We start from the raw sequence: 13,726 nt of genomic DNA on the forward strand, positions 1-13,726 counted from the left end.
GCCGGTTAATTGGAAGCGACGCTTTGGTACCGCCAGATATGAAGCGCATTAAAAAGGCTCCCGTTATTTCGAATTCCGTGTAATTCGAATTTTCTGCACTAATCGAGATTCCGCGAATGTTCTGAATTTGTAGCCATCATCACGCAGATTCATGCGTGTGCCATGGTTGCTAATGTTAAGCAGCAGCTCGATGAACACCTCCTCGGCCCACGTGCGGAGAGCACCGCGCCGCGACGGACGTCAAAAAGGAGGAATGCATCTCCAACGCTACAGGTTTTGGCTCTCTCCCCCTCTCGAGCCGACTGAAAGAATGTCAAGCAGTGAACAAAAAATGGTTGGGGAGCTCAAAGGTGCAGTGACCTATCAAAGGATTCCAAGAAAACTTGGGGGAAGAGCTTTTAGCCACGAAGAAGAGAGTCCCGCGGTCCCCAGAATGCTGAAAACCGGACCCCGCTTCCGACGCGTGCGCAGGCGCCGGTATCCGACATGCAGATATCTTCGCATGCGCAGACAGGCTCCAGCGTACACCTGCGCGTGTAGGCGCTCCGCCCGTACTTCTAGGATATGTTCATCGAGCCCTTTAGGCCTTCAAAAAAATGCCTTTTTTTTTTTTTCTGCACAGATAAAAGCTGCACACGTTTTGGCAAGCATGCATCTTACCAGATCATCTGCTAAAGTAATATTCGGTGCACCATTGAGCACTAATGCAGTTTTTCCGTTTCGCCGCCATTTTGTTGCAGACTTCTCAAAGGAAGGCATCAGGATGTCAGTGTTGTTCTCACCGAAAGAACTGAAACAACATTTTCTTCTATACTTTTTTTTTCAGTTTTTTTCTCTCTTTGCATCACAGATGAGTTTATTAGCAGCAATGTCCACAAGGGCATGAGAACCACAGACAAAATATATCAGAACGGTCGTGCCAGCACCAGATTCGGGAGCCTACACCTATGGTTGAGGGCCACTGAGTGCCGCAAGCACGTTGCAGTTTTTTTCTTTTAAAGACCATGCTTTCAAAACAGACACAGTTGAATGTACAGAGTTTACAAATGCTTCTACTTCACACCAATCTTTTTTTGTCAATATCTTATTTTATATACATATATTGTATGAGTAACTTTATGTATATATTTATAACATCCTTTTGCACCCCCCCATTTTCCCTTCCTAAAATCTTCATTGTGATGGCGACCGACGCACGCTCAAGTCTGGCCTAGACACGTGGACAGAGAGTGTGTGCTGAGACAAATCGTTTCACCGCTACTACTTCACTTTGTCTGAAACTAGAGAGGCTCTTCTTCCAGTGGCTCGGGAGGCAGGATGATGTCGCGCACGCAGGAGTCGTCACGCGACCGCCGTGACAAGTTGCATCTCCTGTGCCCGCACAGCTCACCGCAAAAAAGCCGCCATGTCCTCTTCGAAACACCACCATTAGAGAGAGGCTCTCCTCTCACTCGCTCACACACGAGGCAGGTGCGCATGTTCGAGCCCTATGACCGAACCCTGCACGCAGCTCGGTGGGGAAACTCTTTGAACCGGCTCATTGAGGAAGAAGAAGACAAACAATAACCACACCACCATGCCGGTTTAAAGCAGTGCTGAAACGAACCACGGGCACCTCATCGGCAAGCTCGTATCTCAAACAAAGCTCCACTCTGTGAGAGATCCCGTCTGGACAACGGCTAAGGGGGAGTGAACGAAAGGCTTGGAGAGACGATGCACTAACCACGTCTGGCAAGTAAACAAGCGTGTGTGAGTGTATGAGTTTATGCTCTCTCTGCGTCTCGACACTCAGCGCCGGACTGGTGAGAGTGAACTGGCTCCACTGCACCACGGGGCAGGGTTGAGTGGGGTGTGGGGGGAGGGGGGTGAGAAGGAGGAGAGTGTCAGAAGTGCTGCCACGTTTACCGCTACGCCACTGTTTGCTGCTTGCACGCTCTGGGAATCTAGGTAAACCACAAGTTGATTGTGCAGATCTAAAGGTGCGTTGCTCTAAGCTGCATCTTGTTCCTATACAAACACGCACACCCCACACACCGCGAGAGAGAAAGAGGACGACCGCGTGCCTATGGTTAAGTGCTACGACACCTTGTCCGAACGACGGGGCACTCCACCCTCCCAGTTCTACCTGGAGCCAACGGCCATTCGGTGCTCTCTGGAATACGAAACTGCTCCACTACGTGGGGGGAAAAGAAAACAAGTCTGGTGTTTATCGGGAGCACGACTGCAAGCCTGGTCTCAAACCGAGACTACGGCAGCTGCCTGAGCCAGAATCTTGCTAACTGTGTAGTTAGAACGGTGTGTGACAGATGGCAGGGTGTCCTGCACTGCCTTGGAAACAGTGGAAGTGACCTATAATGCGTGGCCCCCACCCCCCCGGCAATCGCGTGCATATGGGCAATTGAACCGTGCCCAGAGCAAAACCGGTTTCAACAACCCTGGCATACCGTCCCCGCTGGTTCGCGAACCGATGATCTTTGGCTGGAGGGAAATAAATGAGCCGACAAACAACACAGCTGTTTCGGCTCCTGCAAATGCATGCTTGCAAAGCATCTATGTCGAAGACTGACAACTACCCTGCACTGTCTTTACTGACACTTAATAATGTTGCTGCCCACGACATTTTCGGCGCTCAGTTTCTCAAAAGAAAAAAAAAAAGGAAGAAAGGAATAAGCACTAAGAACGACTTGCATGAATAAAACGGCAGAAATAAAAGTAAATAAGTACCACATAAAACAAAAGCACATATGAGCAAGTACTGACTATAGAGATACATTACCACAGTAACCATCCTGTACACTTTTTACAAGGTGCGCGCATATCAAGACGCAACTATGCTGGACAAAAAAAAAAGGGCTGTATTCGTTAATTTTCAGACAGAGCCACCTGGTGTCCACTAGAAGCAAAACAAAGCCTTCCTCACCACTCAATGCACATTATAAAAGCCATCACATCACTGCAAGTGAAGATGGACCACTGCACTGACCCCACTCACAAAAGAGCGCTTAGACTTCACCCTTGTTCAAAGAAGACTCTGCAGTATAGTTTACATGCAGCAAGTTCTTTCTGCATTCTTTCTTTATCTCTTTCAGTTCATGATATCACGGCCCTGTGCCGAAATTGGCAAAACAAGGTGTTTACTGTTATGTTCCGATGGCTAGGCATGTAAGCAGCATGTTATGTAACATGATGAGACAGCACTAGCAGGGCTTGAACAATCCTCCCCTGAATCCAACAAGCTGGAACAAGCTCCACTGAAAGTTGGGCAGAATCACCCCACAATGAACACCTTTCCCTTTCCACCTCTGTGGCTGAAACGGGTGAAACTTAACAGGTGGAAGGACATTCAGACCGGCCCCAGTTACCAAACTACAATGAGTTGGGCTCAGCGGTGCAGAGAAAGCTACTTACACAGTAATATTAGGTCTGAACCGACAGCCCTGTTCTGTTAAAAAAAAAAACTGAACCTAAGCACACAGCCTTACAGCCTTCCCTAGTGACTGCAAGCCTCGTTGGCTTGAAGACCTGCACACCGAGAAGCTTTCAACGCTTCGCTCTACACGCTTTACGAACAAAAAAGAATATGCACTGCAAACAAGCTGTCTAGTGGAGCTTGGACGTAGAAGTCCGTCTTTTCCGTCACACGAGATGCACACTCGAGGTGCAGTCACTTGGCATGCATGCCAAGACTAAATTTTCTTCGGCTCCCTACGTGCGGCTCAGTCCGAAAAATCTGTTGTGGCCGCATTGTTAAGTGCAAAAATTAACCTGTAAGTAGACAGCTCACATTCCCATTACCTTGGGCTCACCCGAAATGGACTAAACCGAGAAGAGCCTGGTATTTAAGCGCACCTGTTTAAAGCTCCATGCCCTCACAACGACAAATTGCTCAGTTTGTTTCCTACCTGCCTTTCCCTCTAGCACGAGAAATGCATGGGAGAGGGAAGAAAAAAAAAAGATCGCAAAAGCAAGTAGAAGAAAAAAAGTCGCAGCAGTCTGATCAATAACAGTGTACATTTACATTATGTACATGTGCACACACGTGTACCAAACAGTTCAATACCATCTGATGCACTCACTGATGTGCATGTGAGTATTTCTCTATGTGAAACGGCAGTCTCTCATTTTCTTCTCCTCATCGAAGAAAACTTGGAACAGAAACACTTGGATTCACAATTTACAACTTCCTCGATGCACAAAGAATGACGGCTGAGAAAAACAGAGTAATAGAAGCACACATGTAAGACTAAAGTCGCGGCAAGTCAGAGGCAAGGAACTACAGAAAGCATTTTAAAGACTACAGCAACGCTGCCGGAATGGGCGCTGCTACGAGGTGCGTTGAAACAAAACTACCATTGGTTGTAGCACTGGAATTCAACAACAACAAAAAAAAAAGGGCATCAACTCACTCTGTAGCAGTGCTACGACAAAAAAAAGATGATCTCGATGGAACACCGCGCTCACGTTTTGTGGCTGAATGCGTGTCTGGAAATGCTTACTGCGTCTTGTTCTAATGGGGACAAAGCGACAGCGCACTCACCCCAGCACTGAAGATACTAAGTGTGAAATGAACGCAAATAAAAAGCAACGACACATACACATCGTCTGAGAATGTGGCAAGGATGAGATGCTCAGCGCGGTGGCGGAATATTTATGACACCCCGAAGGGTGTCAAAGACAACGACAGCCAATCAAGACAGCAGCGAACGTGACCAAAACGCCCTCAACGTGAGAGCTTACAAAGACAAAACGCTTCGGATAAAAGTTGTACACACTCTGGATGGCCACCGTAACCTGCATGTCATGACACCATTTCAAACTGGTACTGTGACGAGTACCACCTCAGAAACGCACGCCATCAGCATTTCACAATACAGCATTACAAGGCATAGGCTACAAAAACCCAAGCCAACTTAACTTGGCCACATCTTTACACATATGCGCAGCATTTGCCCAAACAAAATGAAACAGACGGAGTAGAGGTGTTTTTCAAATCACTAAACGCAGGTAAGAATTTGCTCAGTTTTTGCAGGTATGCTAATAGCTTCAGTAGTACTGAAGGCTGAAAACTCGTCCTGGTAACTGCAACAGAGACAGACATGTTGCAAAAAGCAACAACAATATGAATATGCCAGTCATTAGAAAGCAGAGAATAAGTCTCGTGACACTGGCCAAATATAAAAAAATTGCAGGAAGTATGAAAGGATAAAGAGAACAGCAAGGACAGGCTTAAAGTGTCAGAAACACACAGTTCAAGAAATGAGAACCGTATGTGGAACTGACAAGGACATCCCACCTCCGCACCTTTAAACCAGGGGTCTCAAACGCATGGTCCTGACGGTTTTCCAGGTTCCAGCCTTTGCTCTGAAAGCACCGTTCTTCCCTATTTGTATTGCACCACTTTATCCTCGTTGACTGTCTGACACAAGACTGTTGCTTACTGTGTCTTACATTGCTATAAAACAAGGGGCCCCACAGATTTGTGTGAAAACTGAGGGGTAGCAGCCTCCTAGATTTGCATTAATTCTTCCCAAGCAGCTCAGGTAATTGGCCCAATATTGGAAAGGAATGGTATCACTCTGGTTCTTTGTAAGACCGGTTTTGCCAATACATTGCCGATACTGGGCCTATTGTTTGTGCTGCTTGGGTTGCTTTAAGTCACCACTTAACTTTCACTATGTCCAGGGCGGTGGAAGAACCAATGTGCCCATGGGTGGCAACAAGAGCGGTGCATTGCTCTGTCTCTCTTTCCAGCTTCACCCTTTTCCCTCTCTCATCACTGGCCGAGTTTGTCTATGCAGTCTGCGCGGCGAGACGAGTTTGAGACCCCCGTTTTAAACGGCACAACACAGCCAGTGGGGAACCAGGCTGAATTCCCGGAGGTGCGAACATCACAGTGCTCCCAACGGCGCATACGGGCTGAGACGCAGGCCACCACCGGGCATGCATGGCTGAATCGGCAATCAGAAATAAAAGGGAAAGAATGTAAAACAGAGAGCGAGGGGAATGAAGTAATGCGGTGCGACAGAAAAGGGCACTGAGATGCAAAACAACAATAAAACGAGGGACAGGGCCAGCAAGTTGGCTTTGTGATTACAGCTATATCGAGGATTCGGCAAAGACAGGTTACGTGTTCCGCACAAAAGACCAGCGACCTCCTGGCGGGCTTCACTCAAGAGAAAGCCGCTGGATTTTACGCACACGCTTCCCGTGACTTCCTGCTGTCTCGGCTAAATGCGATGCAAAGCAAGACACGCTTGCTGGCTGAGTTGATCTTCAAGCAAACCCAGAGGAAAAATTGCCTTCACCTTTACGTAACCTTGCGGGGTGCTTAGACATGAACCAGGAACAAAACGTGCCGAATGTGTGGCTGGAAGCGAGTCCTCGTCACATGGTTACAAAGGCATAAGCACTTTCTTTTCTTTGGTGTGTGCGACGCAGGCGGCTGGACACACCCTCGCGTGATTTTATGCACACGGTTTTAAGCCACTCCCAGATGACTTCAACGTAAATGCTAAGCAAGTACCAGGGCTTCCACAAGCAACTAGTTAGAGCTGACTAGCGAGACAATTTTTATGATGAGCTCCCCGCAACATTCCTCCACATTTCACAAAGGCGTAACAGTCCCTCCAGGCGTAACAGTCCCTCCAGACGTAACAGCTCCTCCAGAGTAACGGACTGTTGAGCGAGTTGGTGCATGATGCAAGAGAAACGGCGGCGCAACTAACACAGCCCAAGGAGCCCAACTCGCCCAACAATCCATTATTCTGAAGTACCTTTCTTGTACAGTGGGCCCATTTATGCATTTGTGTGCGGATGTTTCGTGTTCTTTCTTGTGCTGTGTTAGCTGCGCCGCTGTTTCTCTTGCACGTAACACCCCCAGTCTCAACAGGGTGTACCAACAATGTAAAGGTGAGATGATTTTTCCACTGGGAAGCAACATCATTTTACTTTTCTACAGCTGTTTTCCCACAGACACCTGTTCAAGGCCCGAATCCTACTGAACGCTCAGAATTAGAAGGCGCCAAAAAGAAAAAGAGAAAGATTTCTACATATAAGAAAATTTACTTTTTACGTGTGACCATTCTACAGTAGTCCCTGGCGTTAATATACACCTGAGTGCAGATACCCCAGTGGCGAGTGTTTGCGGCGCACCCTACAGGCTTCGGCTGTACTCCGACACAACTCAGTCCGCCAACAACTGCCCGAGCAGAGGCGACACCACCAAACTGATAAGTAAAAGACGAAGCGTGCTTTCCAGCAGCGCTCTGTCGAGGGTAAGCTGACAAGCTGCTATCATTTAAGCCGCTGTTCCTCAAGGAGCAGTTCTTGCCAAGAGTTCCTTCAGAAGCTCAGCCCAACTGCTCAAGGAAGTTTCATTCCAAGGTGTGCCTTAAAAGTGGCATACCGGTCACCTGTCTGCACTAGTGCTGAACACGCAACCATTTGCACACAAACACAAAAAAAGCGCGCGTTTGACCAGGCTGGCGCTCCGCAATGCTTGCAGGGTTCAGTGCAAAAAAGCAAATGCACACCCGGTGTGTGCCAACAATGCTGTACACTACCAACTTTTCACCGGACTTCACCCTAGCTGACGAGCACACAGTTTTTACGCAGGGCAAGACGGATGAGAAAAGACACTGCAGCAAAACAAACAAACAAACAAACAAACAAACAAACAAACAAAGCAATTAATAATATTGCCGCATAAGTATGCACTGTTGATGCTACTGTTTCCTGCCCCAAAATATAGTCTAGCCATAGCGCATGAAACCGCAGAAGCGTTGCGGACAAACCTGAATTAGAAGCTCGTCCACCTGCATATCACTGCTGTTATCCAACTGCCCTCCGTACAGTGCCTAGAGCACGAAAATATAATTAACAGGCCAAAAAAAAATAATAAAGCTCGTGCTCTCCAACACAGAGAGAAACACTTTTAAGAACTAAGTGGAAACCTGAAGACTGGACAAGTCAGCTTGGTGTTAACAGCACCCATCTCCACTACTCAAGATGCGAATGAAAGATGGGTGAGCGAAGAGACAAGTGATAGAAAGAAAGAAAAAAAAAACTCCACCACTGCTGAAAGCGAGTAGCATATGCATGGTTTGTGAGATTGCCCCTCCTCCAAAAAGCATACAAGGGGTTTACACAGAATAAATAAATAAATACTACACATTATGAACACAGCGAAAAACTGGTCACAACTGGCCCAGGTGTGAAAGTTGCTGGAGTGACCTGAAACTGAGAGGGTGGGAGCGAGACACAACAATGTACAGAGACAAAGATGGCAAGGCGGAAAAAACAAACAAACAAACAAGAAACTGAAAATGCGAGCAGAAAGAACGTCTCCTTTTCCATAAAAAAGCCTAATTAAAAGAGACTATAAAGACATTGCCCTTTCAGGAACTTGGCCACCAGCGGAAACCATCCCGTCCAGTACGCGGCGACCGCTGGTAATGCTAGCCGTAGGCAAGCCGGACACCGCTCCCACCAAACACACAGAGCAATGTGTGCGGGGATTGGGCACGCGAGATTTTCGGACGACGCACCAAACAATCAAAATACTCGTGGTAAAAAGAAAAGCTTCGAAAAATAAAAAGGAAACAGTAAAAGACGCTAGCCCCCCCCCCCCCATGGGCTCGGCCCTCGCCAGGAGTTCAGGACACATGGCACACTTAAAAACGGGGTCAGCTCTCTCGACTAGACTAGAAAAAGAGTGCCCGGGTGGACTGCTTCCTTTTTTTCCTTTGTTTTTGTTTTCTGCTCCGACACCATTGTGCACACACACACCCCTGTCTGGCAACTCTGGCTCTTTGCAGTGTCCTAGGAGGCAGGCGGCAGTGAGGGTTCTGAGGGAGGAGAGTCGGGGGGGGGGGGGGGGGGGGGGGGGAGTGGGATTGGAGTGGGCATGGCAACGACGTCGATGCTGCCACAAGAGGAAGGAGACTTGAGGCAAGAGTTCCGGCAGTGCATCCAGAGATGTCTCGACTGCTAGCATTCACTTCTCTAGGCGAATATAAGCGCAATGAAGAGAGTAGGGGGTAGGGGTAGGCACGTGCGAATTGCCTGTCGCAGCTCCCCAACCCCCTGCCTCCCCCATCACCGGCTGTGAATCCTCTGTTGGAGCTGCACAGCCTGCTGAATGCTGCCATCAGGATGGATGAAAAGAGAGGACACTGCCTTGAAGCTGGCTCCTGTACGCTGCTGCCCTCTGGGGGAGGGTGCAGGCACAGATGTGGAACCTCTGTCCACGTCGACAACACAGCCGGGAAAAAGAACCGGGAAACGGATTGAAAAAAAAAAAAAAAAGATGGCCCAGGGAGGGGTGGCGAGGAGGGCGCCACTGCTGCCGAGAGGGGAAAGGGGGAAAGAGAGGGAGAGAGTGTGGCGAATGGTGTGTGTGTGCAGAACATGACTAGAGAGGGGGCGAGGCCCGTCGTGTGCGGAAGAGGAGGAGGAGGAGGAGACACTATGTCGCGGGCCCGCCCTCGCCCGCAAACCTGGCCGGATTGAAGTCCTCGTTGACGAAAGAGAAGCCCTTGAACTCTTCCTGGTTGATGTTGCGCAACACTTCCTGGTTGACTGGGGTCAGCACTGGCTCTTCTTTGGTGAAGTCTTGGTCGAAGTTGTTCACGTCACGTTTAGTTTTCTGCGCAGACAAGAGCAAGGGGAAAAAAAAACAAAAAAAACAATATTTTAACAAAAAGCCTGACAATAAGGGCCTGACACTCTACCATATCAGTTCCAAAGTCCACTTTAAAATCCTCCATATCAAGTGACCAACTTTTGGAGGGTGGTGGATGACATAATCTGTGAGCTCAGACATCAGCCGTTAGTGGCACCCAGCAACTGCTCTCCACCCGTGTTCTGAGCAGCCTTGAGCAGCGAGCTCATCTGGGCTCCGTAAGCAATGTGATGATCTGCTAACAGGAAAATTTCGAACCAGTCTTAACAGACTAAAAACTAGGCAACCTAGAGGGGCATTTCGCAGCTGGCAGGAGCCAAGAGCCGTGGCTCTGCCTGATGGATCCATGAATATTCAGTCACACGTGAGCTGGTTGGAAGCCTTCTTTGAAAAGCACTGTATTCCAGAAGTGTATATGCATGGTATGTGGTGTAAACATCGCATGCAGTACATGACGAATGTGACTAGCATGGAGTACGGCTAATAGAAGATTAATTTCACAGGACCAATGGATTGACGACAATGTACTATTGGGGACAAAAGTGGTACTATACTCCACATGACGGGAGCCGAAGCAACGGGAAAACTGAATTGCAACGCCATCTACAGGCGGCATCTGGGATCGAGACAGCCAATGCGTGACATTTATTATCAGGAGGCATGTCGCTCGGCTCGTTTCAATGTTTCGTGCTTCAGCTCGCCAAAATGCCGCAGTTTTCCGTTGCTCCAGCTCCCACCGCTTGGAGTATACCACTTTTGTCCCTGATAGTACACTCAATCAATAATGGAGCTTGTCGCATTAGAAACTGCTTATTTTCTTATCAAGTAAGTTCCGATTGGAAGTGAGATAAGTTAACAGTCATGGCTTCTTGTTCTCTCAGCCCCGATCAAGCACCTCCCTGACAGAGCATTAGATTACGATGAACCAGAACAGGCAGTGTAGCACGTGGCTTGGATTATGCATTGGGAGGTTGATCCTGCCACTGGTGACCGAAGCGAAGGCGTTGCAGTCGCCCACTCTCGAACGCATTGCTATGGTGTTAGTGAGCTTGCCTGCAAACAAAATTGGCAACTTGCATCGTGCAGCATGCCTGGTGCATAAAATGGCGGAATATTTTTTTGGTTGCACAGCCAGTACTCCAACAGTGCTCTAGGCGAAAAAAAAAGTGGTAGGGTTTTTAACGTAGTTAAACGGAGTAGATGTGCGAAAGCATGTGTTTAGCCTGGTAGGCTCATAGTTTTGCTTTGCTAGGTCATTGGCACATCTGGCGACGGTATTAGTTCGATAGCAGTATTAGTCGATGAAGACGACGAAGTGCAATGCACAACCCGAGAGCGTGTTGCAGTTTAACATGAGGCGTGGTCGGCTGCAGCAATAGCATAGTGCTCTCGTGCAGTGGCCAGCAAAGCTGATCTGTTCGCGCCGCCTCGGGTTCCAATTCCAATTGCGGCAATATTTTATTTATTTATGGTTAGGCCAAGGTCACCCTCAAGGTCAAGCTTCACACAAACTCGGTGAGCCGGTTAGGCCTCGTGAAGTAGTGCTTTTGCACCAAAAACGCGTCCACTCAAAAAGCGTCATCTCCGACGGCAGCACCCAATCCCCGCATTGCAGGAGGTGAGCACATTTTCTACATCACCGGCTGTCGACCACTCACGCGGGCGCAGCGCACAATGATCCTTCACTTGCGTTTTGGATGCGTGTGGCCCGGGGAACAACAGGTGCGTCACGGGTTTGTGACGAGTGCAGTGCGTTTTGGATGCGGTGCGGCAGAAACTTTAGAGCACTTGCTCCTTCGCTGCACCGCGTTTGCTGATGCCCGTCGCAACATGCTTGCAGCCTACAGGGCGCTGGGCATTCTTCCAGACACTCTTACTAGGCTATTGTGGCCGCAGGGCAGTGCGCGCACCCGTGAGCAAACAATGGTGAGCCTCTGTGCATTCCTCGAACAGACGGGCTTGATGTCCCGCCTGTTCTCTGCCAGGTAGTTACGTGCAGGACCGAACGCTCCACGTGTGCTACCTTGGACGATGAACAGTTGGACGCGACGCCCCCACTCCAGCTGTTTTGTGCTTTGTGTCTTGCACCTGTGTTTGTACTGTGTTATACCAGACCTTCACATGCGTGTGACCTGTATATATTTATATTTATCATGTATATATGCAAATAGATTTACTGTCAGTGTTCCCCTCCCCCTGTACTTTCTACTATCCCCTCACCTCTTTCTTTTCACTTCCACACACTGCCTACTATCCTTTATTTCCGCTGCCCCAACTCAGGTGCTTCCAGCAGCTATAGCAGATGTCGGGGTAGCAAAAATTCTTTTACCTTCCATATTCAGTGCAAAATAAAAACCACCACTACTACTCAAAAGCACTTGAACGCCATGATGATCCACCCGTTTCTTGTGCAGCTGCGATAGAAGACTCTTGAAAGCAGGCTGCCGCTGGCGTCATGCGGAGGCATGACTCCAGTTCACTGTAACCGGTTACAGTAACCACTGTAACCAGTTCACTACAACTAGGCTGGCCATACGTGCACACACAGGTAGGTAAGAGAGCCACTCACAATCTTGGGCTTGAAGGGTGGCTTGACCTTGCGTGCCTCCAGGGCCTCCCAGTCTATGTCCTTGAAGAAGGCGTGGCTCAGAATGGCCTGCTCCCCACCTTGCGACTCCACGCAGCCCAGCCGCTTGGCAGGGTTCTTGGTCATGAACTGCACGCACAACCACCATTGACAGCGCGCTCACATCATGACCGACAATTCCCTTTCCCTCCCTTCTTTTTCCGTTCTCTCCTGGAATGCAGTTTTACTTTTCTTTTTATATCTGGTTTATTTTGTGCTGCTTGTGACGAAACGGTGCTCAGCAGCCGATTTTGCTGCTACAAAGTGACCCAGAAATCAGCAAACCTCCGAATTTCAGGCCGATCAACTCGTCAGCCTCAAGGTCAGTCAAGGTCAACCAAGGTCAGTCTCAAAAGCAATCTTGTAATTTGCTTGATTAAAAAGTGTGGGCAAAAATGAAGGGGAAGGAAGCACCATGTGTGACTCTTGATGCTTTGCCGTCTTGTTTAGCATATCCAAGATGTGCTTTTTGGCTACTCTTTTTGACGTTACATCCTGTTTTGCACAACTTGGCAGTCGCATCTGCAACTTAAGGCCGATTCACATGACGGTCTGTTCATCTGCGGCCTGTGCATTACGTGTTCATGCGTCACCATATTGAGAGGCGCTCTGTCGGCCCGCGGACAGGTCAAGCAAGGAAGCTCAGGTGCCTCTCCCCTCACGAAAATTAGCGGTGGCCCGTGAAGATGCATGCACTAGCTCTGGCAACTGGGCTAGCAAGACGGCCCAGGCCATTGAGGAATTGGACAAAGAGCCACACCCGCTTCGTAGGAATTCCTCTGCAGTTCAATAAAGTTTTTCTTTCATTCAATCGCACAGTCATGGGTCGGGAGGAAAGACCAGTTCGGCCAGCCTTGCCAAACACTCTAAAATAGTCTGGCAACTGTGGTACACCCAGAGCGTCATCTGCTCTTTTGGTCCATCGCGTCCGCTTGACGTCATCAGATCGCAGGCCAGTTTTTAGTGGCGCATGAACACGTGATGCGCGGGCCGGGGGCGAACGGACCATCGTGTGAATCGGCCTTCAACGTTTCCCTTCCATGCACCCGTCTCCTGCCACCAGTGTGACCTGCAAGTACGTGTACGCACCCCTTTGAGGATGGAGACGGCCTCCTTGCTCAACCAGACCGGGTAGAGGACGTCGTCGTGCAGGATCGACTCGAAGAGGTCGTCCTCGTTGTCCGCCTCGAAAGGCGGCTGGCCCGCCATCATCTCGTACATGAGCACGCCCAGCGCCCACCAGTCTACCGAGGGGCCGTACTCCAACTCTTGCAGGATCTGAACGAAAAGCGTAGGGTTGAAAGGAAAAAGAAGGTTGAAGGTCGAATAAGTGTTTCAGAAAACCTTTTTGACTGAGCACACTTCTCGAGCTTTTGTAAGTGGCCCCTAGACACAAGTTCAACCCACGTGCTCGAGTA

At 49.0% G+C, this 13,726-nt stretch overlaps 2 protein-coding genes across 6 annotated transcripts in view; both read right to left on the bottom strand.

Moving 5' to 3' along the window:
* LOC149332560 (MAP/microtubule affinity-regulating kinase 3-like) overlaps positions 1 to 13,726 on the bottom strand; it is a 634,516-nt gene that overhangs the window by 161,688 nt on the left and 459,102 nt on the right. The gene's annotated exons all lie outside the window — the stretch shown is intronic.
* LOC149332563 (calcium-independent protein kinase C-like) overlaps positions 633 to 13,726 on the bottom strand; it is a 57,906-nt gene continuing 44,812 nt past the window's right edge. For 3 of the 4 annotated variants that reach the window (XM_089558183.1, XM_089558182.1, XM_089558184.1), the window contains 3 exons: positions 13,398 to 13,586; positions 12,252 to 12,398; positions 634 to 9,646 (listed from right to left, as the gene is read on the bottom strand). In XM_089558183.1, coding sequence (XP_089414309.1) covers positions 9,467 to 9,646; positions 12,252 to 12,398; positions 13,398 to 13,586 — 516 coding nt within the window. In that variant the 3' untranslated portion in view covers positions 634 to 9,466. Of the gene's footprint in view, positions 9,647 to 12,251; positions 12,399 to 13,397; positions 13,587 to 13,726 lie in introns of all 4 variants that reach the window. The other variant, XM_089558185.1, reaches the window with a different exon arrangement.

The sequence above is a fragment of the Amblyomma mixtum genome, chromosome 8 (assembly GCF_055824585.1).
Source record: "Amblyomma mixtum isolate Tamu chromosome 8, ASM5582458v1, whole genome shotgun sequence".
NCBI lineage: Eukaryota > Metazoa > Arthropoda > Arachnida > Ixodida > Ixodidae > Amblyomma > Amblyomma mixtum.